This window comes from Clupea harengus, chromosome 22 (assembly GCF_900700415.2).
Source record: "Clupea harengus chromosome 22, Ch_v2.0.2, whole genome shotgun sequence".
Taxonomy (NCBI): Eukaryota; Metazoa; Chordata; class Actinopteri; order Clupeiformes; family Clupeidae; genus Clupea; species Clupea harengus.
This window is the reverse complement of record NC_045173.1, coordinates 2,545,334-2,573,317: the sequence shown is the minus strand read 5'-3', so window position 1 is coordinate 2,573,317 and position 27,984 is coordinate 2,545,334. Positions and strand designations below refer to the sequence as shown.

The window sequence follows — 27,984 nt, the reverse complement described above, 5'->3', positions numbered from 1 at the left end:
GGGCCAATGGTCTGCGTTTGTGCTCTCATTTGTGGTGACGCCAACTCATAGGTGTGCCGCAAATCCCTCCCCATTCTTTGACGTCATGCTGACGTAGAGAGCTTTGATTGGCCTAACGTCAGATTTTCACAAATTCCGGAAGATATGTTGCGGGGTTGTGCTTGCTTGATGGCAAAGTTGGTTGTAATACTTAAAGATTACACTGTACAGTATCAAGCCGACAACACTACAGACGTGAAGTTCCAACTTTCTGTGCTCTACTAGCCCATTGAACGTCGTGGTCGTGATTTTCGTTATCCTGTGTTTTGTGTCCCAGGCTAGTTTATCAACACGGTAAGTTTTGCAGCTGATTTTTTTGTATAATCGTCTCATTCGTTATATCCCTGAGCCTTCAGGATGTCATTCGCCTAGGACCCTAAACTGAACTTGTCCAATGTGTTATGTTTTGAATACCTACCGGATCCAAGAAAATTAAACTTTACATTAAATTGAAACATTAGCAATTGCTTGAAAGGTATAGTCATTAGCTACTTAGCGAATTTATTTGTGAAAAGCTGGCAGGCCACTCTGTTAGCCATTGTTCTGCTGCTATTATGCGTAGCCTCTCTTGATTTGTTGTCAGTAAGTGTAATAGGTTGATTTAATAGCCCATATGAAATGTTGGTGGAACGAGCTGCCTAGCACTACCAGAGCAGGGGCGTCCCTCTCTACCTTTAAGAAGCTCTTGAAGACCCAACTCTTCAGAGAGCACTTCCCTTCCTAACTTGCACTTCAACTAGTTCTTAACTTGCAGTTAAAGCAGTTACATTCAAAGTGTTTATTGTCACATGCACCAAATTGCTTCAGCGCAGCTAAATTCTTATGACTTGGCAGGCAACATCTACGCAGTAGACAAGATAAAAATAATATATATATATATATATTACATTATAACATATAGGAGGAATTTGAAGTTGGAGACTCTCTCCACTGCAGCTCCCTCGATGTGTATGGTGTTGTGGCCCCCCCCTCTGCAGCTTCCTGAAATCCACCATCATCTCCTTGGTTTTGCAGAAGTTGAGGGGCAGGTTGTTGTCTTGGCACAATGCTACCAAGCCCCTTACCTCATCTCTATAGGCGGTCTCATCGTTGTTAGAGATGAGGCCCAGGATGGTAGTGTCGCCTGCAAACTTCAGGATGATGTTGGAACTGTGTGTTGCCACACAGTCCTGCGTGTACAGGGAGTACAGGAGGGGACTGAGTACGCAGCCCTGGGGGGCCCTGGTACTCAGGGTCAGTGAGGAGGAGGTGTGGTTGCCCATTCTCACCACCTGGGGTCTGCTCGTCAGAAAGTCCAGGATCCAGTTGCACAGGGGGATTTTAAGACCCAGGCTCCTCAGCTTAGGGACGAGCTTGGCAGGCAAAATAGTGTTGAATGCTGAGCTGTAATCCACGAACGGCATCCTCACATATGTGTTACCCTTTTCCAGGTGGGAGAGGGTGGTGTGCGTTGTCAGGGCGATGGCATCATCTGTAGATATGTTTGGGCGGTATGCAAACTTAAAGGGGTCCAGGGTGTTCGGAAGGGTAGAGCAGATGTGGGTTCTGACACGCCGCTCGAAGCATTTCATGATGGTGGAAGTCAGTGCTACAGGGCGGTAGTCATTTATACAGGTGATGGATGGTTTCATAGGTATGGGGATGATGGTGGCCTGCTTGAAGCAGGTGGGGACTTCAGACAGATGTAGTGAGAGGTTGAATATGGAGGTGAATACCTCCGCTAGCTGGTCGGCGCATCCCCTGAGAACTCCATCGGATGACTTCCGAGGGTTCACCCTTTGGAGCTCTCGCCTCACGTCAGCCACGGTCAGGGACAGAGTGCAGTCGTCTCGGTCCTCGGCCAGTCTCGGGGAAGGAAGGGTGTTTGTTGCCTCAAACCTTGCGTAAAAAGTGTTGAGGTCATCAGGTAGAGAGGTGGCAGGCTGATCATCACTGCTATTTCTCCCTTTATAGCCTGTGATGTGTCGAAGGCCACCCCACATGCGTCGGGGGTCAGAGCTAAGGTAGGTGGACTCCAGCTTGTCCCTGTAGTCTCTTTTTCCATCTCTGATGGCCCTCCGTAGGTCACATCTGGACTTCCTCAAAGCCTCCGGGTCACCAGAGTTATAGGCAGAGGACCGTGCTCTGAGCTTAGCACGGACATTACCATTTACCCAGGGCTTTTGGTTTGGGAAAGTCCTAACACTGACCCTAGGGACGACATCATTTAGAGATGTATGAAGAGACGGAGTCTGTGTATTCCTTAATGTGCTGCAACACAGAACATCTGCCAATCTGTTGTTTCAAAGTAGTCCTAGAGAGTGCTAATTGATTCAGCACTTCAGCGTTGAACTGCCCGAAACACCGGTTTTCCCTGTTTTAGGCGTTGTCTATAGGTAGGGATTAGAGTAATGGCTGAATTCCCGAGGAAGGTAAAAGGGGCGAACTTTTATAGCAGCTCCAGGTCTGGTGAGCACCTTTTTCTATTTCTTATGTAAAATAGTATTTATTGTTACACTAGGTCTCTATTGCTCGTAGCTTAACTGTTCTCTCATTTGTACGTCGCTTTGGACAAAAGCGTCCGCTAAATGACTAAATGAAAATGTCTTGGTCCCTAGATGTTTGAGATAAAGAAGATATGCTGCATTGGGGCTGGATATGTGGGGGGACCCACTTGCAGCGTTATCGCTCAAATGTGCCCCAAAATCCGCGTCACTGTAGTTGACGTCAACGAGTCTCGAATCAAAGCCTGGAACTCTGATACACTGCCTATTTATGAGGTAGGTTGAGCTGCACACCCTCATGCACAAATACTCACAGAGAGGGAGAGCTCTCAGCAATGTTTAAACACCCAGCTTATAAACTTAGCCTGTATCGTGTTGAGTCCAAGGATGTAAATAAGCTGTTTATGATTCCACTTGTGTAATTCATGATTCCATTTGTCTAATTCATGATTCCATTGTATGGTGTGTGTGTGTGTATGGTTTGTAACTCTCTCTGTATTGTGTAGTCTCAGTAATGCTGAGGTGTGTCTGTTCTCTAAAGTCTCTTTGTGTGTCTGCAGCCAGGCCTCAGTGATGTGGTTTTCTCCTGTAGAGGTAAAAATCTCTTCTTCTCCACTGACATTGATGCTGCCATCAGAGACGCAGACCTGGTGTTCATCTCTGTAAGTCACACGCATCTATCTCAATCAGTTATGTCAGTTGATGTGTAACTGAGAAAGAATATCCCTGTGCACACTTAATATAGGTAGACATTTAACTTCTTTACCAATGTGTAGTAACATTGAATTGAACATAAGTCTAGAAAAACTTTGAAGGAACATGCCCAGTTATATGGGTGCCTACCCTTTCTTTTAAAGGCAGTGGTCATTGTTGACCTTTTATTACCCTCTGTGTCTTAGGTGAACACACCCACTAAGACATACGGCATGGGGAAAGGTCGTGCTGCTGATTTGAAGTACATTGAGGCTTGTGCTCGGCGCATCGTTGAGGTGTCCAATGGTTACAAGATCGTCACAGAGAAAAGCACCGTGCCTGTCCGCGCAGCTGAGAGCATCCGGAGGATATTTGATGCCAACACCAAACCCAGCCTCAACCTACAGGTTTGTGTGTGTGTCTGTGTGTCTGTGTGTGTCTTTCTGTCTGTCTGTCTGTCTGAGATTGTACACACTGATAGTCATTTTGTCTCTTCTCTGGCTGTGCAGGTGCTGTCTAACCCAGAGTTTCTGGCCGAGGGGACAGCTGTGCGGAACCTGAAAGAGCCAGACCGTGTGCTGATTGGTGGAGATGAAACATCAGAGGGTCAAAGGGCCATCCGTGCTTTGTGCGCCGTCTATGAGAACTGGGTCCCCAAAGCTCGTATTATCACCACAAATACCTGGTCATCTGAACTCTCCAAACTGGTGAGGACACGCGTACAAACACACATATTATTATCACGATATGGGGTTCCATCCCAGCATGTCAGTCAATTCAGTATATATCTGTCTTGTGTATATGAATGTCTTCCTTGGATGATGTTGACTCCGGCAGTTTTCTCTTTCATGTGTCGTAAGGCTGCGAATGCATTCCTGGCCCAGCGCATCAGCAGCATCAACTCCATCTCAGCGCTCTGCGAGGCCACCGGAGCAGACGTGGAGGAGGTTGCCAAAGCCATCGGGATGGACCAGCGCATTGGCAGCAAGTTCCTCCAAGCCAGTGTGGGTGAGTAAGGGTGAAAGAGTTTAACATGACTGTTAGAGCTCTGTGTCTGAGCTCTGAATGTGGCTCTATTGTGTGTTAAAGGGCACCAAATGTTAAGTCTCAGTTGTTTGTCTTTGTTGTTTGTTTCAGGGTTCGGAGGGAGTTGTTTCCAGAAAGATGTGCTGAACTTGGTTTATCTGTGTGAGGCTTTGAACCTACCTGAGGTCGCATCCTATTGGCAACAGGTGTGATGACAAACACACACACACACACACACTCATGCATACACACTTACGTAGACAGACTGTTAGGTGAAAATTCACTCTAGTTACCTCAGGACTCCGGAGATGCATATAAGTATATTTATTAGACAACAACAATTGCAATCGGGCTCACTCACAGCACAAGGCTAAAAAGTGAAGCAATGATAAACACATCGCACAAGGTTTATATAGACAGAAGTTTAGCGTTCAGCAGGGGTAACCACATGGTGGATCTCTAACGTCCGAGGCTCCCTGTCTTGCAAGGATGGCAGTTTTGCACAAGGTCAGAAGAAGCACAGTCTGACCCTTATTATCACCTCTGGTCTAAACATTCTCTTGTACATATGCAGACTAAGTGGCACCTAATAATCTAAGTTACACACACGCAGAAACACAGAAAAGCCATGTTCCTGCTTACATAAGCACATGATTCATAAAAGGTAATTATTAATACAAGGCACTAGTCATTAACAGTGTTTGGAAATTATCTCCATCACAGACAGATAATGTATATACTTTCACCCCCATGCAAATCATGTCTCACAATGAGTCAGCATTTTGGGAAGAGGAGATCCGGTGGAGGCGCTGTTGCGAAGGCCAGAGTATCCCAGGCTTGGTTGAGTTTTGGACTGTGAGGTTGCAAAGGCCAGAGTATCCCAGGCTTGGTTGAGTATCCCAGGCTTGGCTGTGTTTTGGACTGTGAGGTTGCAAAGGCCAGAGTATCCCAGGCTTGGTTGAGTATCCCAGGCTTGGTGGAGTTTTGGACTGTGAGGTTGCTGTGGTCACTCTTAACTCTCTCCTTAACAAGGATTTAGTTGCAGTCTTCCAGAACAAATCACACCGAGACTGGGTTGTGGTGTTGTGTGTTAAAGCAAGTAGCCACTTCCCTCTGAATCCATTCCAAAACAGTTAGCTTTCAATGGAGGGGAGGGAAATAGAATGGTACAACTCTCATGGTTATGTAATTACTCTCAATCATCAAGAATTAGGAAAATGATGAGGTTCATGGGGCCTCCAGAGCTCATTGCTAACAAATCATCAAGTAGTTAGTGATTTTAAAATTCACTTTTCACAAATGTACTAAAGCCATATGTCTGATACTATTGCCCCCAATCTAAAACAAAACACAGACAAGACCCATGATCACCTCCACTTCAGATCTGTTGTATATGTAGGCTACCATATCAGATTAGACTTTTAAAGACGATTATTACGATCTCAGAATTGGATTTATCTAGCTTTTACAATAACAAAATAGGTAATAACACCTATCTGAACACGAAGGAAACAAAATGTAGTAGATTATAGCTTTAGCAGGCCTAACATACAAAGACTCTGGCCCATATTTGTCACCTCTTTTACTTGCTGAAAACAAGCTGCATGCCACCAAAGCCACATGCCACCAAAAGGCCTATTTAAGATCAGGATTAATGCAATTGCATCAAATCCATCAGAGGTAGTTAGTGTTTGGAAAGGAAGGTTGTGAAATACTGTGAAATATCCACATCTACCAATATGGCAACTGCACCACTGGACCTGCTTGCGTTGAAGATTATGAACAACCATGAGTCAGCCATGTTGTCCTGAGTAGTAGCAGATTCACTTCTGAATACAACCCTATGGTGCATAGGAATCATGCATTGAACCGAGCTCTGAAAGTGAGAACTGCTGTCTTTGGCCTTACAGTAATGGACAGATTCTGTGTGTTTTTCCAACGACCCTGTGTGAGTTTGTTTCTCTCATGCTGGTGTGCTACTCCCTCTTACCATGAAGGTAATCGACATGAATGAGTACCAGAGGAGAAGGTTCGCCAGCAGGATCATTGATTGTCTGTTCAACACCGTGACGGGCAAAAAGATAGCCCTGCTTGGCTTCTCCTTCAAAAAGGACACGGGAGACACCAGGTACACACATACCCACACCACTCGGACAGAATTTACTCTCCCTGTGTGATAGACTTTAGTCTGAAATTCTGTTTGTTTTGTTGTGTTTTTTTTTTCCTCATGAGAAGTTCATCTGTTTGACATTTCACCTTGTTAGTTTAATCTCTAAACTTTCCTCCACTGAAATCACACCCATAACAACCCTTTATCCATCACACACACACACACACACACACACACACACACACACACACACACACACACACACACACACACACACACACACACACACACACACACACACACACTTTTGACCCTCAGAGCAAAAGTCCTTAGTCATTCTGTACTAGTGTTGAAACCTTAGACCAATGTTTGCCCTAGGCATGGACTGCCTATGGGATACATTTAGGAGTGCACATGTGTGATGTTTGTTTAGAAATAAAAAGTAATTTGTTTAGTCGTGAAATCTCAGGACTCATCTTTTAGCGTTACATTGTGAGCTGTAGATTTAATCTTTTTGGGATTTGTTCAAATTGAAACATCTCTTATGTTTTAATAAATGATTTAGGTCTGTTTGGGCTGAAGACTTTGTCTTGTCATGTTTGTTACCCATAAACTAATTCCTTTTCATTTCCTCCCTGACTGGGCCCTATATTCATAATCTTAAGGGAAGATGACCACTGAAACCATCTGAGACACTCACTGATTTCACTGTCCTTGTTTGTAAATCTGTCAACAGGGAGTCCTCCAGTATACATATCTCTAAATATCTTATGGAGGAGGGGGCAAAACTGCACATCTATGACCCTAAAGTACTCAAGGAGCAGATCATACAGGACCTCTCAGGAGACAACCCAGAAAGAGGTGTGTGTGTCTGTGTGTGTCTGTATCATATATATATATGTGAATGTGAGGAGATATATAGTAGTTAGCCATATATAGGTGGTGATGTAATTTAATAGTCTGATGTCTCTTTAGTGTCTGACCTGGTCACCGTGACGACTGACCCCTATGATGCGTGTGATGGGGCCCATGCTCTGGTCATCTGCACAGAGTGGGACATGTTTAAGGTAATTCCCTTACTGTTCTCCGGACTACATTACATAACACGGAATATGTGCTTTGTCTGAAAATGTGAGTGATGGTGTCTTTTCTAGGATCTGGACTATGAGAAGATATATGGGCGCATGCTGAAGCCAGCCTTTTTATTTGATGGACGGAGAGTTTTAGATCACCTGATCCCACGGCTCCAGAACATCGGTTTCCAGGTACGGGTTCTCTCCCACTCCCACACTCGGCTGTATCAGCATCTCAGAATTACTAAACAGGCCACTCCATCATTCCATCATTTATACAGTATGTTTTTCCTCTACAAATACACTACTGAGTCATGGACGGATTATGAAACCATGGGCCCCTGGGCCTGGACGTGTAAAAGGCCCCCTTCGCGCGCCAAACAATTCTTGTGCGCTCACAAAACATGACTTAAATGTAATCTGAGCTCCAAAGCTTTTGTTGGAAGAATGCGTGTAAGGTGTGTTAGGTGTGTTGAGATGGGTTTGTATAGGAGAGCATGACATTGAGCTCATGGGCCCCTGGGCCTGGGCCCTGTAGGCCCTTTCGGTAATCCGTCCCTGCACTGAGTGCTGTAGCATAGTTTAGTGTAGGACCGGGTTTAAATTAAAAAACTTGCATGTCGTCTCCTTTGATCAGTAAACTGGCAGAACCAGAAGAATGTCATTCTCTCCTATACAAACCCATCCCAACACACCTAACACACCTTACACGCATTCTTCCAACAAAAGCTTTGAAGGGCAGGGTGTGAGGCATCTCCCCACCCACCCCCAGGGCCTCTTTCATAAAAGGTTGTGTAGAAACCATCCTACATTTAAGGTCTAAGGTCTTTCTGAAATGTACATACATGTGATTCAGAGAAAATGGACGCATACAAGACATGCGTGCGCTACTCACAATACTACACAAATGATTGTGAAATCGTGCGCAGCTGAATGGTTTTAGGCCTCCGCCTTGTAAATGCCCCTTCATCAATATAATTGGCCTATAAACATGTTTTAATTAAATATATAGCCTAACTAAACAAAAAATAAAAGTTTTTAAAGCAATGATTATTTCTTCATCAGAATTCAATTTGATTCTCACCTGTAAGAATGATCCGTAGCCTAGATCAACTGACATGTTCTAATATGCATAATGGTGTTCCAGACAGTGCTTAGGGATCTTGTGTTTCCATGCGATCGGCTTCTGCTTGCAGTCATATTTTGCAAGGTTGTAAGTTTACTTTGGACATTTAAAATGGAATAGTACCATATTTTCCCAACTATTAACTGCACAGTATGTAAACCGCATTACAGTATTTTATGTAATTGTATAAAACACACCCCCTATATTGGCACCCGTGTATTAACCGCAGTTTATAGAACGTTACGTCATGGCATATAGTTGTGGTACAACCGCTACTAGCTATTTAAAAGTTATACGACGTAGGGAAGGGCATTTCAAGCAAAAATACTACACCTACACCTCCTCCCTCCACGCACACACCCAGAAATACCCCATTCCCAGGCACCGTGAAAATCATTTATTGAGCATTTATTTAGTGTTATGTTGTGGTGTGGGGATGGACACTAAACGTTTAAGTGTAATTGTTAATGGATCCCCTGGCTACCTAGTACCGGTACCATGCATGATAATCTCCTGACATGCTTGCAGTGGGAATTGCAACCATTAAATGAATGTGTTTGAGAAGGCCAGAGTGGAGGGGGACCTCTCCTCCCTCATTCGCTAACATAACATTGATATCGCAGTAAGCCTTTGCTCCATTGATGTCCCATTATTTCTCTCAGGATTGAGTCATTTCTATGTGAAGCCATTTAACATCACCCACAAGTTGAGATCACTTTGAACCCAAAGCTGCCTTTAATTGGTGAGCTGAAGGTAAAAACCCCTCAGGGTGCCTGTGCAGCTTCATATTAACGAGTTCATTTTCACCAGTTAATATTCACACATATTAACATGAGTTCATCACACACCTAGCAGCTGCCAACTGTTAAAATGGTTCCCTAAGCTAGAGGTAGCTAGCATAATAAAAAAGCTAGAGACCCTCTGGGTACCTATGCAGCTTCATATTAACACGAGTTCATTTTCATTTCATATTCAAATTAGTTCCTATTACAGAAATGCATTCCTGTGTATAGGACACAACCGAGTATTAACTGTTAGGATTAACTTTGCGAAATAAATGTATAAACCACGGTTAATAACGGTAACGGCTGGTGACTCCCCTAAAAAAAACATTCCAGTAAGCAAGGGAATCCCATTTTGACATAGATTGAGAGCATATGGACGTGTAAAACCGTGAGGGATGCTTGCATGTAGCATGTAGCATGATGGTTTTGATGCAGGCCTGCTAGGGATTCAGTGATGATGGCATGACGGCTGCCCCAATATGTTTCCCCAACATTTTGTTTGCTTATAATAATAAAGTTATTAGTCGCTGCTGACACATGGATTCTGCATCCTTACACCTTAATGGCGGAAAGAATCCAACCAGCCCTGTATAGCCTACTGTTCTACATTATGGTACAGGTTGGGTTTCCATAAATGCACCGTGACCAAACAGGGCTACATAACTGCATCACATCTTATGGACGTATTGGACCTAGTCACCTCCCTCCTCATGCATTGGCAGCCTCTGATCCTACCCAAGCACCGCCACCGTCCCTAGGTGTGTGTTCCAAAACGCCCGGTGCTTTGAAACTGTTCAAACGGTTGTCTGTGGGTTGGCAATAGAAATGTGAGGCCATGGTTTCAGAGGATGTCACTTGGTGTTGTGGTGATGAGGCTATATTCATACATTCCCTTCGTGTTGCGCAGTCGGAAATATCATGAGCGCAAGTACCGCCATTCTCTTCCTTAACCATAGTAATTGGACATTTTATCGGAAATAATAGATTGACCAAAATCTTTAGATTAACTGTAAGGATTGGTCCATTAGGCTACCCTGCGAATTTTGGGAAAATTATAGCGTTTTTAATGGACCAAGCCATCATGAAGTAGGTAGGCCCTATAGGCCTATTTATTTTCACTTCATTATGTAGGCGTACTTCTCATTCTGCAAACCATGAACAAAAAAAGTTGTGTGTGTGTGCACAGTCTTGAAATAAGCCTACGGCTACTACCTCTGTTCATACTATTAGAAGAACAGTGTAAGGACGTAACTTCCTAGACCAATGAGGGAATAGGCTTCTGGAAGGTTTGAGTCGGTGCGTCTTTCTCCTCGCTTTGCTGAAAACGTAACAGTGATTTAAAACACCTTTCTTAATTCAAACATATATGATCTGACTCCATTTTCTTTGTCTGACTCCACTCTCTTAGGAACACAGCCATAGGTCCTAGCTTTTTAATGTATATAAGTACCGGGTTTTGTAGGCTGATCTCCAACTCATTCTTTTGTACACCTATCGTCTGTATATGAATTCCTCCCCTACTTTTTAGTAACCAGCTTGCCTTGGAATAGTGTCGCTTAGGATAATGCCACGGCCGATTGACACACCCACGGCACAGGCAGAAACTATTCTGGATCTAACTCAGAGGTCTTACAGCTCCGTTCCGTTACTTTGCAGCTTGTTAGTTCGACTTGGTTCAGGGACGGGTGCCCGGCTGAGGTAACGATCCCGTATAACCATTCGATCCAGTGCAGAGGCTGGTCGGCAAACCACCGCTATGTAATACAATTAAGAGTTCGCTGTAGCGTGTCTAGTCCAGTTGAGGATAGCCAGTTCCCCCAAAGTTTTACGCTTGTGGCTACTTGGGGCTAGAAACTACCTCTAGCCTGACATCTGTGGAAACACTGGAACCTAAGATACTTTTCTAGTTAAGAATTTCGGAAGGGGCACAGTGGGTCAGAATTACCAATTTATTACAACAGGTACAAGTGCCCTACTACAGTCTACAAATTCAACAAGTCTAAAATGAAGAGTATAAGTTTCTAAAACACCACGTGAAACATCAAACACTTAGAGAACATGAACATACATGGCTGCTTAGAAGTGGCTACTCACACGGATGTGAGGGAGATCTGGAGACAGAATGCTCCAAGTTCTTTGAATGCCTTACCCTTAAGTACACATTTTAGTCCTGCATCTGGCCTAATAATTACCCCCAAAGATACGAGGTTTCTCAAGAGGAGAATCACACATTAACAACTAAATGGAGGGAGTTCTCACCCAAAATTGGGGTGACCCCCCTCCAAAGAGAGATACCTTTGCACCCTCACAGAGACCAGAATTATCAAGTCTCTGATATCTATGTTTTAATTAATATATACAGCTGTAGAACTGAGACCATTTTCCTACTCAGACTGAGACCGTTAAAATGAACCCAAACATGACAAAGAAATCATCTTACAATGCAATATTTCACTTTAGCACTCTTACACTCATTTCTCTGCCCCTAGTTTCACCCCGGCCTGGAAAAGCACAGAGAGAGAACCAGACACATAGGTTTGAGATAAGAGTCTCAGCAGGGGGTGGGAAGATCAACAATTGGGACAGTGCATCTCTGGAATGTTTGTTGGGGCCACCATAAACCAACACCCAGGCCCCACCAAATGAGAAGTTACTAGAGGAAGAATGCCATCTGTGATTTTCCACTGCAAAGATCCATTTCTGCCTTACAAGAGTTAGAACCTGACGTGGAGCTAGGTTCTTTTCCACATCAAAGACAGTTTTTATAAATATCGAATTTGCCTTGGATTTTAGAGTACGGACATTCAAAATCAAACCTGTGCGTACAAAAGTTTTATAAACAAGGCCCCTGACCTACATTATATAACTGATATATAAGGGTGGACAGACAACAAATAATAATTGATAACTAGTACATAACAAAATGCTGAGATATCTGGACTTGACAGTTTACCTGTGTTCACAGTAATTATACACTTTGGAAGCTGAGAGAAGAGATGGGCATCAAACTGAAGAATGGAAGTTGTTGGTCAGTTAAAGATAAAGGACCATTTGTTTTGATATTCTAACTTACAAGAAGCTTTTGTTTGTTTGTCTGTTTGTCTGTGTGTGTGTGTGTGTGTGTGTGTGTGTGTGTGTGTGTGTGTAGATCGAGATCATCGGTAAGAAAGTGACACCGGCCCGGATTCCCTTCACCCCTCCTGCTGGAATGACCCGCATCTCCATCAATGAGCCTCCAACCAAGAAGGCCAAAGTCTGACGGGCTCCACACCGACTCTACTCAAAGTCTGACGGGCTCCACACCGACTCTACTCTTACAGGGCCACACAACTCTGACGGGCTCCACACCGACTCTACTCTTACAGGGCCAAAGTCTGACGAGCTCCACACCGACTCTACTCTTACAGGGCCACACAACTCTGCATTAGAGCTGTAATCGCTCATGTTGTACAGTAGTACATAAACACACCAGCTAAAGACTCTTGAAATACCCCTACAGACCTCATCTCCTAGCTTTAAACTAGCATTTCTCCCATTTAAAACAGGCCACTGTTGAAACACAGATTTTTATTCCAGGTTAGTGGTGAGTGATGTATTCATCAACAAACACCATCCAATCATAAGTATGAGGAATAGAAACCATGTATTACTTGCCTGGGGTGGCAATCCTTGGGTCAGAATACGGTTAGTCTAGTCTACATGTCAAGTTCTAGTTGAGATTTATAACACTCAATACTAATCGCATAGAATTAACTCCAATGTCTGCCTTGTCTAAGAACACCGATTTGTCATCGTGTGTGTGTGCGTGCATGGTTTTGTTCTTTTTTTAATGAAATCTTTTATATGGCATGGATTTTATGAGAATGCACAAATTAAAGATTGTAATACTGGACCAATCAGATGAAATGTCATTAAACATGTTGCATCTTGTTCATAGCTTTATTTGTATTCATATCCATATTTTACAAACTCTTTATAAAGCAGCTACAATGATAATTTCATACTCTCACTATGAGAGCATTTATTAAACTTAAATGAACTTAAGCGTGAGAAAATGAACAAATGAAATATGTATCCTGTGCAGATCTGAATAGTGACACAAGCCTGTGTTTGCAGTCCTTCTCTTTTGGTCCTTTCCCCAAGATTATGTATGGATTATGTGTGGATTAAGTGATTGTAGTAGTTATTAGATATAACTGCAAAGGAGATGGGATGGATAAACATCTGAAGTAGTAAGGTTTATTCGGGTGTAGCAGCCTTCCTCTTTTCCAGAAGATTCTTCAGGAAGAATTCACCTGGAATATGGAGGAGTTTATAAGTTTAACCTAGAGCTAGTTTATGGTTGGGACATGGTAGATATTTGAGTTCATTACACAAAAGGAAGGTAGGCAAGTTAGCGTGATGTTCCCATATGTGTCATTGGATAAGATGTTGGTAATGTGTAAGATCATATTACTTCCTTTTTATAAAGTGTTTGCTTCCTACCTGCTTTATAAGAAGAACGCACAAGCGGACCACTAGCTGTGTAGACAAAGCCCAATTCTTTCCCCACCTTTTCCCAGTGGGCAAAACGCTCTGGAGTGACATACTCCTGCACCTGTACACACACACACACACACACAAACAGACACAGGTAAACATGATGTCATTAACGTTACACTGGATCTCAAACAAATCCACACATGTAGAGATCAAGATTGAGTTTGGACTAAAACCAAGGCTGACCTTCAGGTGGCGTTTAGTTGGCTGCATATACTGACCCAGAGTCAGACAGTCTACTCCATTGTCACGCAACTCTGAAACACACAAACACACATTACTCTGAGTGAGTCACACAAAGCTGGTTAGGTTTCTCAACAGTGCAGCCCATACATCTTCTCCTCCTCAAGTCATATTATGATGTATAATCAAACCTGCATTAATCGTCTATGAATAGACACATGGTCATAGATGAATGCATGTCAGTGTGTGCGCGTGTGTGTGTGTGTGTGTGTTCCTTCTCTTCTCGCTACCTTTCATGGTTGAGTATATCTGTGCATCAGTCTCCCCCAGTCCCAGCATGATGGAGGTCTTAGTGAGGATAGTGGTATTCACTGCCTTGGCATGGCGTAGGACAGCCAGAGACTGGTCAATGTTGGCCCGAGGGTCACGTACAAACCTGAAGCCAAAATGATATTACAGGAGGGAGTCACACACACACACACACACACACACGTTGCAGGCTTCCATAGCACCAGCATTCTCTGTAACTGATATTTTTTTATCAAAAATCTGTATTTTCTTCCTACTCCTGTTAAAGACTAGTGAAGGTGGAGGCAGAACGTAAAATGGGAAATGTTAATAATTTTGTGAGCAACAGGATCTAATCAATAATCAAGAACAACCACAGACTTATGTGGGCGAGGCGGTTAAGTGTATGCTTGGTAGTCTTTCTGCCCCCTGCTGTTGAGAAATCATATTACTCCAAAAAACAAAGCAGGACTTTGACCTCATGTACACAGAAGGCCAAAAGACGCCCCCTTGTGGAGGCTAAGTATTGTCCTTTTGTAGCAGAATTATGACATCATTTTATTCATAAGAAATAGAAACAAAAATAAAAGTCCCCATTTTCCTACAGTTCAGTGCCTCATGGGTATGGACATATATTGTGTCTGAAAGCAGGTCATGCTAACAATCCCCTCAATCGAAATCGCTTCATTCAACAGGACATTCATATTTACATTTACTCACTTAGCTGACACTTACAGTACAGTACAGATATATATGTGTATATATATATATATATCAGTTACTGTTCTCCCTGAGTAATGAACTCATGAACTCAGTGTTGTTAGCACCATGTTCTACTCGTTGAGTAACAGGACGACGAGTGCATCATGCTATGAACAGAAAAACCTAGATTTTCACAGAAGTATGTATTACCATGCCAAACACCGTGTGTGAGAATACATTGGAAGCATAAAAATGAATGCATTGAATGCGAGTCACACAAATATATTGAATGGATGTGGAGCATTCTGGTCTGTTTTTGTTTGTGACAGAACTAGCTTTCATGTCTACTCTGATCTTTGAGATCACTGCAGCTGTGAATACTTAGAAAGGTGATTGGCTGTGTAGGCCCCTAAACCCCCGCCTCCTTGTCAATAACCAGTATGTACACTGTGGGTTTGTGTGTTTGTGGGAGGGGAGGGGAAGCTTTCTGTGAGATTGTGAGACAGGTGTGGGGGTACCTACTTCTGCAACTCTCGCACGGTCTCCACATTATGGGCGTACACATCCAGCCCTGACAGGGCGAGCTTCTCCACAGCACTCAAGTCTCCACGGAAATCAGGAGTCAGGCATTCCACCAATAGGGTCGGGCTCCTGCCACAACAATAGAGCAACACACACTCAGTGCGGTCCAGCGCGTCAGTGAGGAATGGGGCTATTCATGAGTTCAAAACAATACGATGGAGATCTAATGACCTAACCAACAGTGCATCATTTTCATGGCTGCTCTGACTCCTTCGCAGAGTCACCTGAACGACTACAGGGGCTGTCTCAGCTCCTTTGCTTCTTATAGCTAAGAATGGATATAGATCATTAACCCCTTACCTCTGCTTCAGGTTTATCACTGTTTGGGCAAAATGTTCTGCCCCTCCATCAAGTAAGTCTGTAATACACAAACACAAAGTTCACCTCATTTTCACCACAACCTTATTGGCATCATGCCACCAGACTTTAGGAGATACAGAACATTAAGTGCCTGAGATCTGATTCCCACAATATCATTGCTGCTATGGGTAGTTTTCCTTTTAGGTGTGATAAGATTGATTTACTGTTCCTTTGCGACATGAGCTACAAAGATAGACCAGTGACTTCCAGTGTAATTTGGATTGATACCATATTAGCTAAGCCCCTTGCTAGATTAGAATATATGGAGAAAAAACCCAGAAGAGTGCCTCTCCATCTTACCATCCCGGTCCACTGAGGTCAAGACTACATAGTCCAGCCCCCAGGCAGCGATGGCTGTTGCTGTATTCACGGGCTCATTGGGGTCCAGTGGGGGAGGCTTGCGTGCGGTCTTCACAGAACAAAATCGGCATCCTCGCGTGCATGTGTCCCCCATCAACTAAAGAGGGAGAGCAGTTTAGCCTCTAAAACTAGAGGTTATATCTGTGGAATAAGTGCTAATTTATATATAGTAAGTAGTAACAAGATCACACAGTGAGATGCAGTACGAGTTTCTTTTTTTGTTTTATTTTGTAGTGGTTACTGACTCTCTTACTGACCATGATTGTGGCAGTAGCTGTACCATGCTCTCCTCCTCCCCAGCATTCCCCAATGTTTGGACATCTCGCCTCCTCACACACCTTTAAAAGTCAAACACACACACACCAATTTTTTATTTTAAATAATTGAAGCTTTTCCTACTTGACATGCTGTTTTTTAAAAGGTCAGCTTCTATGAATAACACTTGCTGGTCTGCAATCATGTATTTCACTATAATAATTTGTATTCCACTGTACTCTTCTTAGATTGAAATTCATCTAATAACACATTTATCCTAGTTTATGGATTTAAATGGAGACCTCGATCAATTGTGATGTTAGCATTTGGCAAAATAGATTGATGATGATGATGATGATGATGATGATGATGATGAATAATTAAATCAAATGTAGACCTGTGTCCTTGTAGGTACAAATTGCAACATCCCTAATGGTTATTTGTTGCCTCTTCCAATGACAAGTCCATACAATAGAATCACTGTTTGGTCTTAAAGTCCTTCATTTCTGATGCATAACGGTACATAACGACAGGTCCGTTTAAGTCCAGCAAGAGGTGATGCTGCTGTGTCATCAATAATTGACGTATCTTCAAAGTGATGCATGAGTGAGCAAACACATCTGTCCTTCCCCGTTTCCTTCATGTTTATATTAGAAGGAGGGGTTAGGACGTAAGAAGGAAGGAAGTTAGGAAGGAAGAAAGGAAGGATAAATAAAGGAAATAAGAATCACCCTGTGTCTGTATCCTCCACTCTGCACTCTGTGCCTTACCGTATGCAAATTCAGGTCTCTCAGTGTGTTCTTGAGTTTGTTGAAGTTTTTGCCAATAGGGATCTCTGTCTTCAGCCAGGGGGGCAGTCTCAGCCTAGTAGAGAACAGCAATGTTCAATCACATATAGTACCAGCATGCTAAACAGTTCCCAGCCAGGATCATACAGAAAACAGCACAGGCCCTTTGTACCTTGACAGTGACTGAAACGCGATAGGACAAAAGTATCTTAACATTAGTAGGACTTATCTGAAGGATAAGCTCTGGTCAGAAGGCCTTATCTGAAGAAGCGGCACTCAGAAGTTTAGGCATTCAAAACATTTCCTCGTGACTTAATCAGTGTTAGCTAACAAATGCACAAGCGTTCATTGACCAATGGCTTTACACCAGGCAAACCAAAACATACAGTATTCGTTTCATAGTTCAACCATCTCAATAACTTTGACTGTCTACTAAGTTAACTAAAAGCTCAGCTCACCTCTCTCCTTTCTGGCGCTTCAAGTTGCCACGGTACTCTTCCCATTGGTCCTTGTCTGAAAGTTCACCTGAGATAAAGTCCTGTAGATCAGGCCCGTCTTCACTTAATTCCTTCTTGCGATCCTTCGTCGTGGGAGCCGCCTTCGCGGCAGTGGTCAAGCCACTAGTGTAAATCTGCAGCCAGTAAAGCAATCAAACCCTGAAATATGAACTACTTAAGGAGCAGAATCTTTACTCCGTTCTTTCACACACCAAAACCAGTGTAGCGAACAGTGCCAAAGTACCAACGTTGCCTCTTACTATGAATACATTACAAATATGCGAAGAAATGCAGTTCAATAAAATCTTAAATAGCCCCTCAGCCAACCGAGCTAACGGACTGGCTAACAAGTTAATTTAGGATACAGCTGACCAGGAGACTAACGTTAGCCTCAACGTTAACGTTTGCACCAACACCAGTTGGCCGGGCAATGATTAGAACGGCCACACACTGAAGAGAAACTTACATGTGACGCATCGATACATCTAGACTGGAGAAAAAGATGATTACATGTGAAACGACCAGCGACAACACAACTTTGTTTTAACAACGCCATGACTAAATGGTGGCCCCAACCTTCCGTCAATGACAACACATATCGTTTATCGATTGCTTCGCCCTGCCAGACAACAAGAATTTCAACGTTTACAAAAACGTTCGACATTTGAAAACCGTCATAATACCACAACCCAAACTACATATTTTCAAAGATGTTCTTAAAAAATTGAACTCTGACAGATTTAAAAACGTTTGGATTAATTGTTTCGGTAATCACATTGTCTTCCCTGCCAAACAACTAGTGACGTAAATGTTCTGGGACTCTACATTTGACCGATGACGTCCTTCCGCCTTCCTTTCCTCCTTTATCGGCGAGGTAAGAACATGGCGCTCACTTTTCAGTTGCAATTTTAATCTACAGTAATCCGCTCTCTGTAGCCATCATTAGAAATAAACAATCCCAATTTAAGTGTTATTAAAAGTTTTTTCTTAGCATAACCCAATATTGTCCTGGAAATAGCTGATATGACCCCATGAAGTTAGGGTTGCTGATCTGGTGTCGTTAGCATCCCTTCCTCGGAGCTCGGCCCTGCGTTCTGCTAAATGAATATACTGCTATATGTACCTAATGTTTTGCTGGATCATCCGTATGACCAATCATGTTTATTTGAGAAGTTGGGAAATCTACGTTATTTACGCTACCTGTACATGTCTATGCCCTTGGAGATAGCTGTTGGTTAATGTTAGTAGGATGCTAACGTTAAATAGCTAATGAAGTAGTTACGTGAGTTGCTGTCTGGGGCTTGCCCAGCTGTCCTGCAAGCTCGGGTAATACTTACGTTGGATGTTGTCTTAAATTTATTTTCAATGTTTGTGTGTTTTACAGAATGAAGACCATTCTCAGTAACCAGTCGGTCGACATCCCCAGCAATGGTATGCTAACTGTTGTACTTCAGGATGATCAGACACTACTTACTGTTTTGGCTGCTACATTTGAAAATGTTTCTAGATTGCTTTTGGTCCTGATGTTATGTGTTATGTGAATTGGCAGTGGAGATTTCACTGAAGGGGCGGACTGTCATTGTCAAAGGCCCCAGAGGTACCCTGCGCCGGGAGTTCAACCACATTAACCTGGAGCTTAGTCTGCTTGGCAAGAAGCAGAAGAAGGTATGTAACTGTGTTAATATACCTTAAAATTGTGTGATGCTCATTAGCTGTCCAGCTATAACAAATGTTGCTCTAATAAAGGCTTAAACTAATAGATCAGCAGCCAAGTACTTGAAATAATCTCTTGGATGTGTGGTATAGCTTCGTGTGGACAAATGGTGGGGAAACAGGAAGGAGCTGGCCACAGTCCGCACCATCTGCAGCCATGTCCAGAACATGATCAAGGGAGTGACCCTGGTAAGTGGGGTTATATATACATCAACATTTACATATTATAATAGGCAACCTGTTTTGTAATCCTCTAAGGCTGAACTGATATGAATTCTGTAGATGTCGAGTCAAATTTTGATATTCAGAAATGTAAATCCAGTGTGTCTCTTGCAGGGTTTCCGGTACAAGATGCGCTCGGTCTATGCCCATTTCCCCATTAATGTGGTGATGCAGGAGAATGGAACTCTTGTGGAGATCAGGAACTTCCTTGGGGAGAAGTACATCAGGCGAGTGCGCATGAGGGGAGGTAAGTCGTGTGCTTGCATGAGGCTTTTTGTGTCCACGCTTCAGTGGATAGTCTAAAAAACATTCATGGCCATTCCTTTTGTGTCTGTGGCAAACAGTCATGGGATGGGTACAAAGCGTTTCCATCTAATGCTTTGTGCTGTATGGTATGGGCACTTCAAAAAAAAAAATCAGAAGCTGTAGAGTCAAGTGGCCATGCAAATTGGCAGTTCTAAAGGGGTTATTCTCAGAGCATTGCATTAACTCAAATGACAGTATAAGTTGGTGCTTGAAGCTGGGTCTTCCCAGTATGTTTGAAGCAGCACTTGTCCCCTGCTCATGGGGCCCATCTCCTCTGCATGTGGTCATCGTCCTGCTATGCATAGTTGACCTATCTCATCAGTGGCACCCTTGATTAGCTGAACATACCTGGTTTAGCTTGTTTTCAGAAGCATTTCAATGACTGCTTTCTGTTGAGTGTCCTGGGTGCTGGGCTAGATTAAAGATTCCACTGCAGGAATGGGATTTCATCATCATTATTATTTATTCAGGGAGAATTGACTGAGCACGGGGCTCTTTTGCAGCAATGCCCTGATTGAGGGTACATTTAAGAGCTCCCTGATCGATGTTGCCAGAATCAAACCATGTAGTCACCTCAACCTACAACCAAGTTAAATAAGTTGCAGAGTTGGAACAGATGTTGATTAGATCAGATCTTGAAAACATTGGGTTAATCTAGGTTAGCATCACTCTACTGGTGCTGCTTGAAGGTTGCTTCCCTGTTTTGAGTCCCTTTCATGCATGAGCTGATTGAGCTGGACAAGGGCAGCCACACTTAAGCTGTGCCTGTTTCATATTTATCAGTTGCATAATAGGAATGAGAATTATGCTATTGTCCTACAGTGCTTGTATATGCTGGGTGTGCGTGGACTGTTTAACTGTTCAGCTAGACTTGTACAGTTTAAGAATGGTTCAGGCCAGCTATTATGAACCCTTCTGCCTCTAATGGTCTTCCACTGAAATTGGAGTTTGGAATACTAGAAAAAGGAAACTCCCTGCAGTGGTTGATGGATCTGACTGTTTGTTTAATACCTTCTCCTCCACCTGCTTCCTCCTCTAGGAGTGTCTTGCGCCCTCTCTGCTGCCCAGAAAGACGAGCTCATTCTGGAGGGTAATGATATCGAGCTGGTATCGAACTCGGGTGAGTTACTTGCTTATCCACAAAACCTACACGGACAACCTCTGACCGTTTGAGAAAGCGAACCTCCTGTGTGGATGGGTTTGTTTATAGCAGCTTCAGCTGTGTTCTAGCAGGCGGCCATTCTAGAAAATGTCCCATCCCATCCTCCCATGTCTGATTCTCTTCACTATAACATCATTATCCAGTATGGGAAATGGGAATATTTTGCTAGACCTAACAGTATGTGTGTGGACATCACTATTTTGTTTCCCTGTGCAAACCCCTATGTTAATGTTCTGTATGATGTGAAGGATTCAAATGTATGTATAACAAACTTGGATGTGTTCTCAATCCCCCTCTGACCAACATGACTTTAACCTGGTTGTGGCGGCTGCTCCTGGGTACGGGTAACCCCTAGAGTGTGTGGGTAACCGACTAAGTGGTTAACAGCACAGTGTGTGTGTTTGTTTCAGCGGCTCTAATTCAGCAGTCTACTTCAGTCAAGAACAAAGACATCAGGAAGTTCCTGGACGGAATTTACGTTTCGGAGAAGGGCACAGTAGTGGAGCCTGAGCAATAAGCCCTTAGAGGTTAGAATGGCCTCCGTGAGGAACATGGGCCCAGCCTACTCGTCTTTGGGCTGCCCTTTCATCTGCGTTTTTCCGTCTGCATTGTTGTCTTTCCTCGTCTCGTTTTCCTCATCTTGTTTTTCCTACTTGGATCAATTATTTGTTCTTTTGATGCGAGATCTGTTCTTCCTACCTTGGAGTTTTTTTCTTCTACCTATGGCAAGGCCATGGTGTCTGCTTCTGGATACTTCCATGCACGCTCTGATTTCATTTTAAGTTTTGTCTGTTTTAAGTTTGACTAACCTGCATGAGCCCTGTCCGTCACCTTTTCTCTCCTTAATAACAATCACACCTTTCAGCTCTGTCTTCCGTGTTTGTTGCTTGATTTCCATCCTGCACTGCTCGTTTTAAAAGGGTTTTATTTTTGTCTTATTTTAATTTTCTTTTTTTGTTCTTGCCTACAGCTTCACTGATCCAGCAGGCGACTACAGTGCGCAGAAAAGACATCCGGAAGTTTCTGGACGGCATCTACGTCAGTGAGAAGACCACTGTAGTGGAGGTGCCAGAGGACTAATCTGTTATTCGTAATAAAAAATAATTTTCCAGACACCCACCCAGTGTCCTGTTAAACTTTTCTGACTGAGTGACGGATGTCTACAGGTACCCAAATGCCTTCACCCTTTACAGCAGCAATGAGGAGTTCTGTTCCAAAACTAGCACGCTAACTACCTAAAAACCTTGCAAACACCGCCAAAAGGCCCAGCTGACACTGATAGAACCTTGCCAACACACTAACTGGTGTCTTTTGGCAGTATAGCTGGCAGTGTCATGCTGTAAAAGCTTTTCCTCCATTGTGTTCAGCCGGTAAACACAGAACTACATATTGCATATCCTGGATGGCTAGTTGGAAAGACACAGGTGTTAATCTGTCCTTCACATGACCATATGCTTTCAAAATGAATTTGAGGATGGTACCAAAACTAGTTGCCTATAAAACCATACCTCAAAAAGTGTAAAATTGTTGCATAGTGTTACTTAAAAGGATTTGGGAAGTGTTTTAATGAAGTACCGGTATTACTTTAGCTGGTCTTCATAGGGTTGTGTGATCGGGGATTACTGTTGGTTATAGTCTACAAATGCTGCATAGAAAAACTTGATTTTGAAACAAAGCAAAGATTCTGAGGTCAAGTAGGTAGCGATTTACATTTGTGTTGCGTTTTAAAATACCTGAATGAGAAATGAACTAAAAGGAATTATTCCTTGGCCATAACAATACGTCTATGTTGAGGAATGATGGAATGGAATGTGATTCTGCTCAGCATCTTAAAGTGCAGTCCTATTGTGGTAGTGAGGGATGTTTAATAGCCTGATATGCGCTCAACAGCCGATTTCCAGAATTGAGGACTGCAACTTTTAACTCTCGGATGTATTATGGACTTAAATAAATGAAAAATATGAGGAGACTAAGGCTTTACATCTATTTATTTCTCAAAAATAGCACCTTTAGATGAATTTTGTTCATGTGGATCTTTTTCTTCAAGTGATTCCTCTCTACACCTGCAGCAGAAGAGTGTTGATAGAGCCCAAGACAGGCAGAATGGTCTATCAGTGACTGTATCCACAACACCTGCGTAGCCACATAATAGTGTTGCATTTAACTTTGGACAGTAATTGTCAGTGCCAGAGAACACTGCTAGAACCGTTCATTAGAATAATAGTTATAGTTATTGCATCATGCTGTGTCTTTAAAAAAAATAGAAAACATACCTTCTGGACATATTTTGTTTTTAGTCTGTGGAATAAATGACAAAATTGGTGGAGTCAGGGATGTGGGTAGGAGAATGGTTATATAGAACAAATGCACCCCCTTCTATCCATGTCCTCACTTTCCAGCTAAATACGTTTTTTTTATTTTTTTTTATTCTCATCCCATTTGTGAGTATAGTTGCTGAGACCACTATTCTACCCAGGGCACAAACTAGATTGATCACTAACTTGGATTTTCCCCACTTTTTTTTGTATTAATGTTCTGAATCTCAGTTGCTGACTTGAATATTTTAATGTCTTGTCATTTAGACACGAACAAAGGGACGAGACACTGGACACTACAAGTCATTTACCATTTTAAACACACTGTCTTCACATTTCAGTGTTTTGGCTTGTACATCCACAGTATCCTCCATAGACTGAAAATACAAAGGGATAGAAATCGGGGCTGATTGTTTGAAAATATCTGATTGCTGGTTCTTGACAAATTATTCTTAAATTGTCACACAGTCCAAAATATATTAACTTTTTTCTTTTCTTTTTCCGTTAAACATACTTTAGTTATGTATTGACACTTTACAGCCCATGTTGACATTTCTAATGGAGCTTTAGTTTGAAGAAATGGATAAAAATTCCGATTGAAATATTTGTAACAATTGCTTCACGTTGAATCTGCGATATTGCCATTCACTCACATAGTAGAAATGATTAAGAAAGTATTTCTCTGCCAAATCCATTTTCTCACCTCAAAAGATTTTTGCTGAAAGGTGCTTAAGGAGTGGTCACTAGTCTGACTCGAAAGCTCATAGGGAGTCTGACCGCTCTCCTTCAGTGTGAAAGCACGGCCACCTGGAGGTACAGACACTGACGTAGAGCTGCTCTGTGCTGAGGTTGTACTGGCTGAACCCTGGTCTGAGCAAGATCCATCCAGTGATCCGTTCTCAGACACCCCGATGTACTCGCGCTGATGACAGTGTCTGCCATCTTCGTTCCTGCATAGCTTTAAAAGCCCAGTGTCTGCTTCAAGAGACTGAGCACTGAGAGTTGTTGTAGAGTCTAGACCATCTGAAGTGCAAGGGCTCCTGCAGGCTGTCGGAGTCCCACCCATCTGGAGTGCGGAAGTGTACCCCTCTAGGTCATCGTCATAGATGATTGGATCTTCATGGACAGCCTCAGTTGTGACTGCACTGTCCTCAGACGACAAATCTGTAAAATTACAACTTTCAGTCCCAAGATCATGTTCTTATGTATTGAAATAAGTAAATATGTATAGTCTGCATTTGTCAGATTGATTTAAAGATGCAGTCTGCGATGTTGTTGATATTATGAACACAGCAGCCAATGAAACTACAGCCCTCCTTTCCATGCTCCCGAAGCACCCTGTTGATTGGCTAGGATTGTTTATGGCTCAGTCCGAGCCACTATGTTTGTTTCCCATTTACAGAACTGTGTACAAACAACTGAGTTCAGCAAAGACTGAATTGACATGTAGAGGACTGTGAGGAGCAATTTGTTGAATTTGACAAAAAAGAATATGGGATTAGAATAGCAGACTGCACCTTTAAATGAAAAGATACCTTTTCCAATGGCGTTATTGGCACTCTGCTGAGTTTCAGAGGTGCTAGAGAGCATGTCAGCCACCCTACTGATCAACACTTCAGACAGGGCCTCAAGTGCCTCCTCCTCCTCCTCTGACATGGTGTTGGAGACAGCTGGCCTGCTCTCAAGGCTCCGCTCCATTGAGCTATTGAATGGTATCTTGTGGGGCAATCCTAAGAATGACTCGAGGAGATTTTTCACTGCGTATACAATGAAGTTGAAAAGCAAGTCAGAAAGAAACTCAAGGTTCCTTTTGGCAGCCAAATCTGGAGGCATCATTGTCCACCAGCTTTGGGATAAGTACATGCTTCCCAAGCGAGAATCGAGGAGCATCTGGTAAATGTGACGGATCAGCTCTCTAGCGTTGACACGAATTCGGCTACAGAAGAGCAGATTGCTTTTCCTGTGGCTAGCAAGTGGTGGGTCACACGGTGTAGATTGTCCAGAGTAGGCGAGGCCGCTCTCATCTGAGTCTTCTGGTTCCTTCCTGTTGGTCCTTGTCATGCAGACTAGGGCATTAAATATGTTAGCGGCATTGACCACTACCATATGATTCACTGCACTGGACATACAGCCATCCCCTAGGCCTAGCCACTGATGATGGAGGTCCTTCTGGGTGTACCTTTTGTACAGGTCATTTGTGATGGCCTGGTACAAGTCCACAGCTGGGAGAACCACATCTCTGGATGCAATAATTACCCAATCAATGATCTTTTTGGACATTTGAAGGAGCTCCAGGTTGGTGATGTCCTAAATGAAAATTCAAGTAGAATAGTTGAGGTGGAGCTATAAAATGCTGTAGCATGTTAAAGCTAAATCATTATGCTGTCTCAGATTTTAAAAAAAGTAGCATAAAGAGGACAGAACTGCTCACCTTCATCTTTAGAATCTTCTTCAGATTTATTCTCTGCCTGGAAGCAACACACAAATGTTCAGTGAGTGGTGCCTTCTTTGTGCATTCTCTAAAGTTTACATTCTTCAAGTGTGGACAAAACCTCACATTTGAGAGAGTTGCTCCAGAAAGGCGAATGACTCGGCTGGGAACTTTCTAATAAGCTGTGGAGATAAGTAGTCCCTGGCCACTTCACTGTGGGCCTCATCATATGATGGCTGCTTTACAAACTTTTTCACAGTAGCAGGGCCATCTGATGCCAAACGAATATTCTTGCCACCTTTTTTGGAAAGGTTTCCTGCGACCATTGTGGTAAAGTATTTCAAAGTTAGAAACAGAATGAGGAATAGCATAATATGAACTGAAGTGTCATTTCAAACTTACTTGAGTGTTCAATGGGTGGCAAATACCTTGGCACATGACGCTTGACTGGAGGAAGGATTTCTGTAAAAAGAAAACAGATCTAGTAGCCATGTTTTTCTTTTTCTCTTTTCTGCCAATAAATGTAGTGTATGCTTGCGAGTTTAGGTCTGCATGTTGTACTGAGATGGATACTGTGAAATAATTCAACTCACTCTTGTAGGTCTTGCTGAAGGGGATAACACTCTTTCTCTTGGTTTCCACATGTGCGACTTTATTGGATTCAGTTCGAGTTGATAAAAGGAACCCTCCCTACAAAGCATATTGACGTAAAAATCAATGTATTGATCCGTATAATAACAACACTAGTAACAATATGAAATACATCAACTGTAAGGTTCTGCTGATTATTTACAAAGCACTGCTGTGCCTGTCACCACATTATATTTCAGAGCTCTTCCACCCCTATATTCCTCTCTTAATCAAAGTATACTGACTGTTCCAGAATACAGATTCAAATCCAAAGGTAACTACCATTAATTTGCCGTTTTGGCTCTTAAACTCTGGAACAGCCTTCCCCTCAATATTTGATCTGAGTTCTTGATAATTATTATCACAGCCATGCTGCAACCAATTCTTATCAACAGGTTATGCATAATTTGTAACAATATTGTGACTGTAAAATTCTTCTTTTTAGACAGTCCTCTGTACTATACAATGGTGATTAGGTTTTGGACTAAATATATCTGCTAAAATATATGGTTTTAAACAAGTCAGTGCCTATTGTGCCTGAGGGACATTATTACTAAATAATCACAGGTTTATTGTTATAGACAGTTATAATCGAATATGAGACTTACACTTTGAATTTTTTTCTTCTTAGACTTCTTGTTGGATTTGGAGTCCATTGTTCCTGTCAACGTAGGCTGCTAATAAAATATCAATGCAAAAGTATTAAGGTAATGTAATCAATTGGCTCGTTATCAATTAAAACAAACAGTAGATTAATTGTGGGACTAACATTAATGTAGGCCTAGCCTACTTGAGGAGCACTTATTTCGTCACATTAAATGGCATCCTTCGTTGGTAAGCGTCGTCGTACTGACGGGATAGTGCGAAATCTTGTCAGGATAAACCAGAGTATGCTTGCGTCACTACAATTGTGCTCGCGTGATTGACACCTGTCAACACATGACGTCATACAGGGAGTTGCTATGCATCGACATTTTTGGGGAAACCTTATACTTTGTACAAGGTAACATAGCTGATGGTAGTAGCCTACTTTTCTTTTGTGAAAATAATCATGTTAGGGTAGACTCGTAAAATAACTTTATATTCACAAGAGAAGACCCAATTTTGTTTATTTCACAATCATTGTGGCACCACTCATGGAAATCCTCTAAGAATAACAAGAAAAAGTCAAAGAGGACTCTAATTTACTGTAATTTTTTAGAATTGGCGTTCTTTTTTAGGCCAATAGGTGCATGAGCTTGAAAACAATGACTGTAAAAAACACTTTTTTTCAGTGATTAGCTGAAAATGCACAGCAGTGTTTATCTTAACTAGGT

General features: G+C 42.6%; 4 protein-coding genes and 1 long non-coding RNA gene across 6 annotated transcripts; 2 read left to right on the top strand and 3 right to left on the bottom strand.

Annotated features, from left to right (window-relative positions):
- Nucleotides 1-62: 62 nt before the first annotated feature.
- ugdh (UDP-glucose 6-dehydrogenase) lies at nt 63-13,265 on the top strand. Its single transcript, XM_031559247.2, has 13 exons — nt 63-333; nt 2,637-2,798; nt 3,083-3,184; nt 3,422-3,622; nt 3,725-3,922; nt 4,076-4,223; nt 4,353-4,447; nt 6,239-6,369; nt 7,088-7,212; nt 7,327-7,418; nt 7,506-7,616; nt 12,484-12,588; nt 12,621-13,265. Exons 2-13 carry the CDS (start codon nt 2,637-2,639, stop codon nt 12,624-12,626), a joined length of 1,476 nt encoding a protein of 491 aa, XP_031415107.1. The 5' UTR covers nt 63-333; the 3' UTR covers nt 12,627-13,265.
- lias (lipoic acid synthetase) lies at nt 13,261-18,625 on the bottom strand. Its single transcript, XM_012831814.3, has 11 exons — nt 18,356-18,625; nt 17,851-18,023; nt 17,375-17,468; nt 16,607-16,687; nt 16,290-16,446; nt 15,930-15,987; nt 15,570-15,698; nt 14,348-14,493; nt 14,061-14,131; nt 13,821-13,932; nt 13,261-13,630 (listed from the first exon to the last, which is right to left on the bottom strand). Exons 1-11 carry the CDS (start codon nt 18,551-18,553, stop codon nt 13,575-13,577), a joined length of 1,275 nt encoding a protein of 424 aa, XP_012687268.2. The 5' UTR covers nt 18,554-18,625; the 3' UTR covers nt 13,261-13,574.
- A 115-nt stretch (nt 18,626-18,740) lies between these two features.
- On the top strand, nt 18,741-22,411 carry rpl9 (ribosomal protein L9). Of its 2 annotated transcripts, XM_012831823.2 has the most exons (8): nt 18,742-18,763; nt 19,274-19,320; nt 19,439-19,554; nt 19,696-19,791; nt 19,939-20,071; nt 21,170-21,250; nt 21,703-21,819; nt 22,263-22,411. In XM_012831823.2, exons 2-7 carry the CDS (start codon nt 19,275-19,277, stop codon nt 21,807-21,809), a joined length of 579 nt encoding a protein of 192 aa, XP_012687277.1. In that variant the 5' UTR covers nt 18,742-18,763; nt 19,274; the 3' UTR covers nt 21,810-21,819; nt 22,263-22,411. The 2 variants fall into 2 exon arrangements, with proteins under 2 accessions (XP_031415109.1, XP_012687277.1); XM_031559249.1 differs by lacking the exon at nt 21,703-21,819 and having other exon boundaries at nt 18,741-18,763.
- Nucleotides 22,412-23,545: 1,134 nt separating this feature from the next.
- On the bottom strand, nt 23,546-26,190 carry LOC122128661. Its single transcript, XM_042703089.1, has 4 exons — nt 26,165-26,190; nt 26,039-26,075; nt 25,143-25,914; nt 23,546-24,771 (listed from the first exon to the last, which is right to left on the bottom strand). Coding segments are annotated over exons 1-4 (1,326 nt in total). The 5' UTR covers nt 26,167-26,190; the 3' UTR covers nt 23,546-24,256.
- Nucleotides 26,191-26,207: 17 nt separating this feature from the next.
- On the bottom strand, nt 26,208-27,536 carry LOC122128618. The gene is made up of 5 exons (XR_006151506.1): nt 27,438-27,536; nt 27,277-27,345; nt 26,632-26,728; nt 26,441-26,500; nt 26,208-26,354 (listed from the first exon to the last, which is right to left on the bottom strand). It is a non-coding gene; the product is annotated as an uncharacterized LOC122128618 (long non-coding RNA).
- Nucleotides 27,537-27,984: the final 448 nt, after the last annotated feature.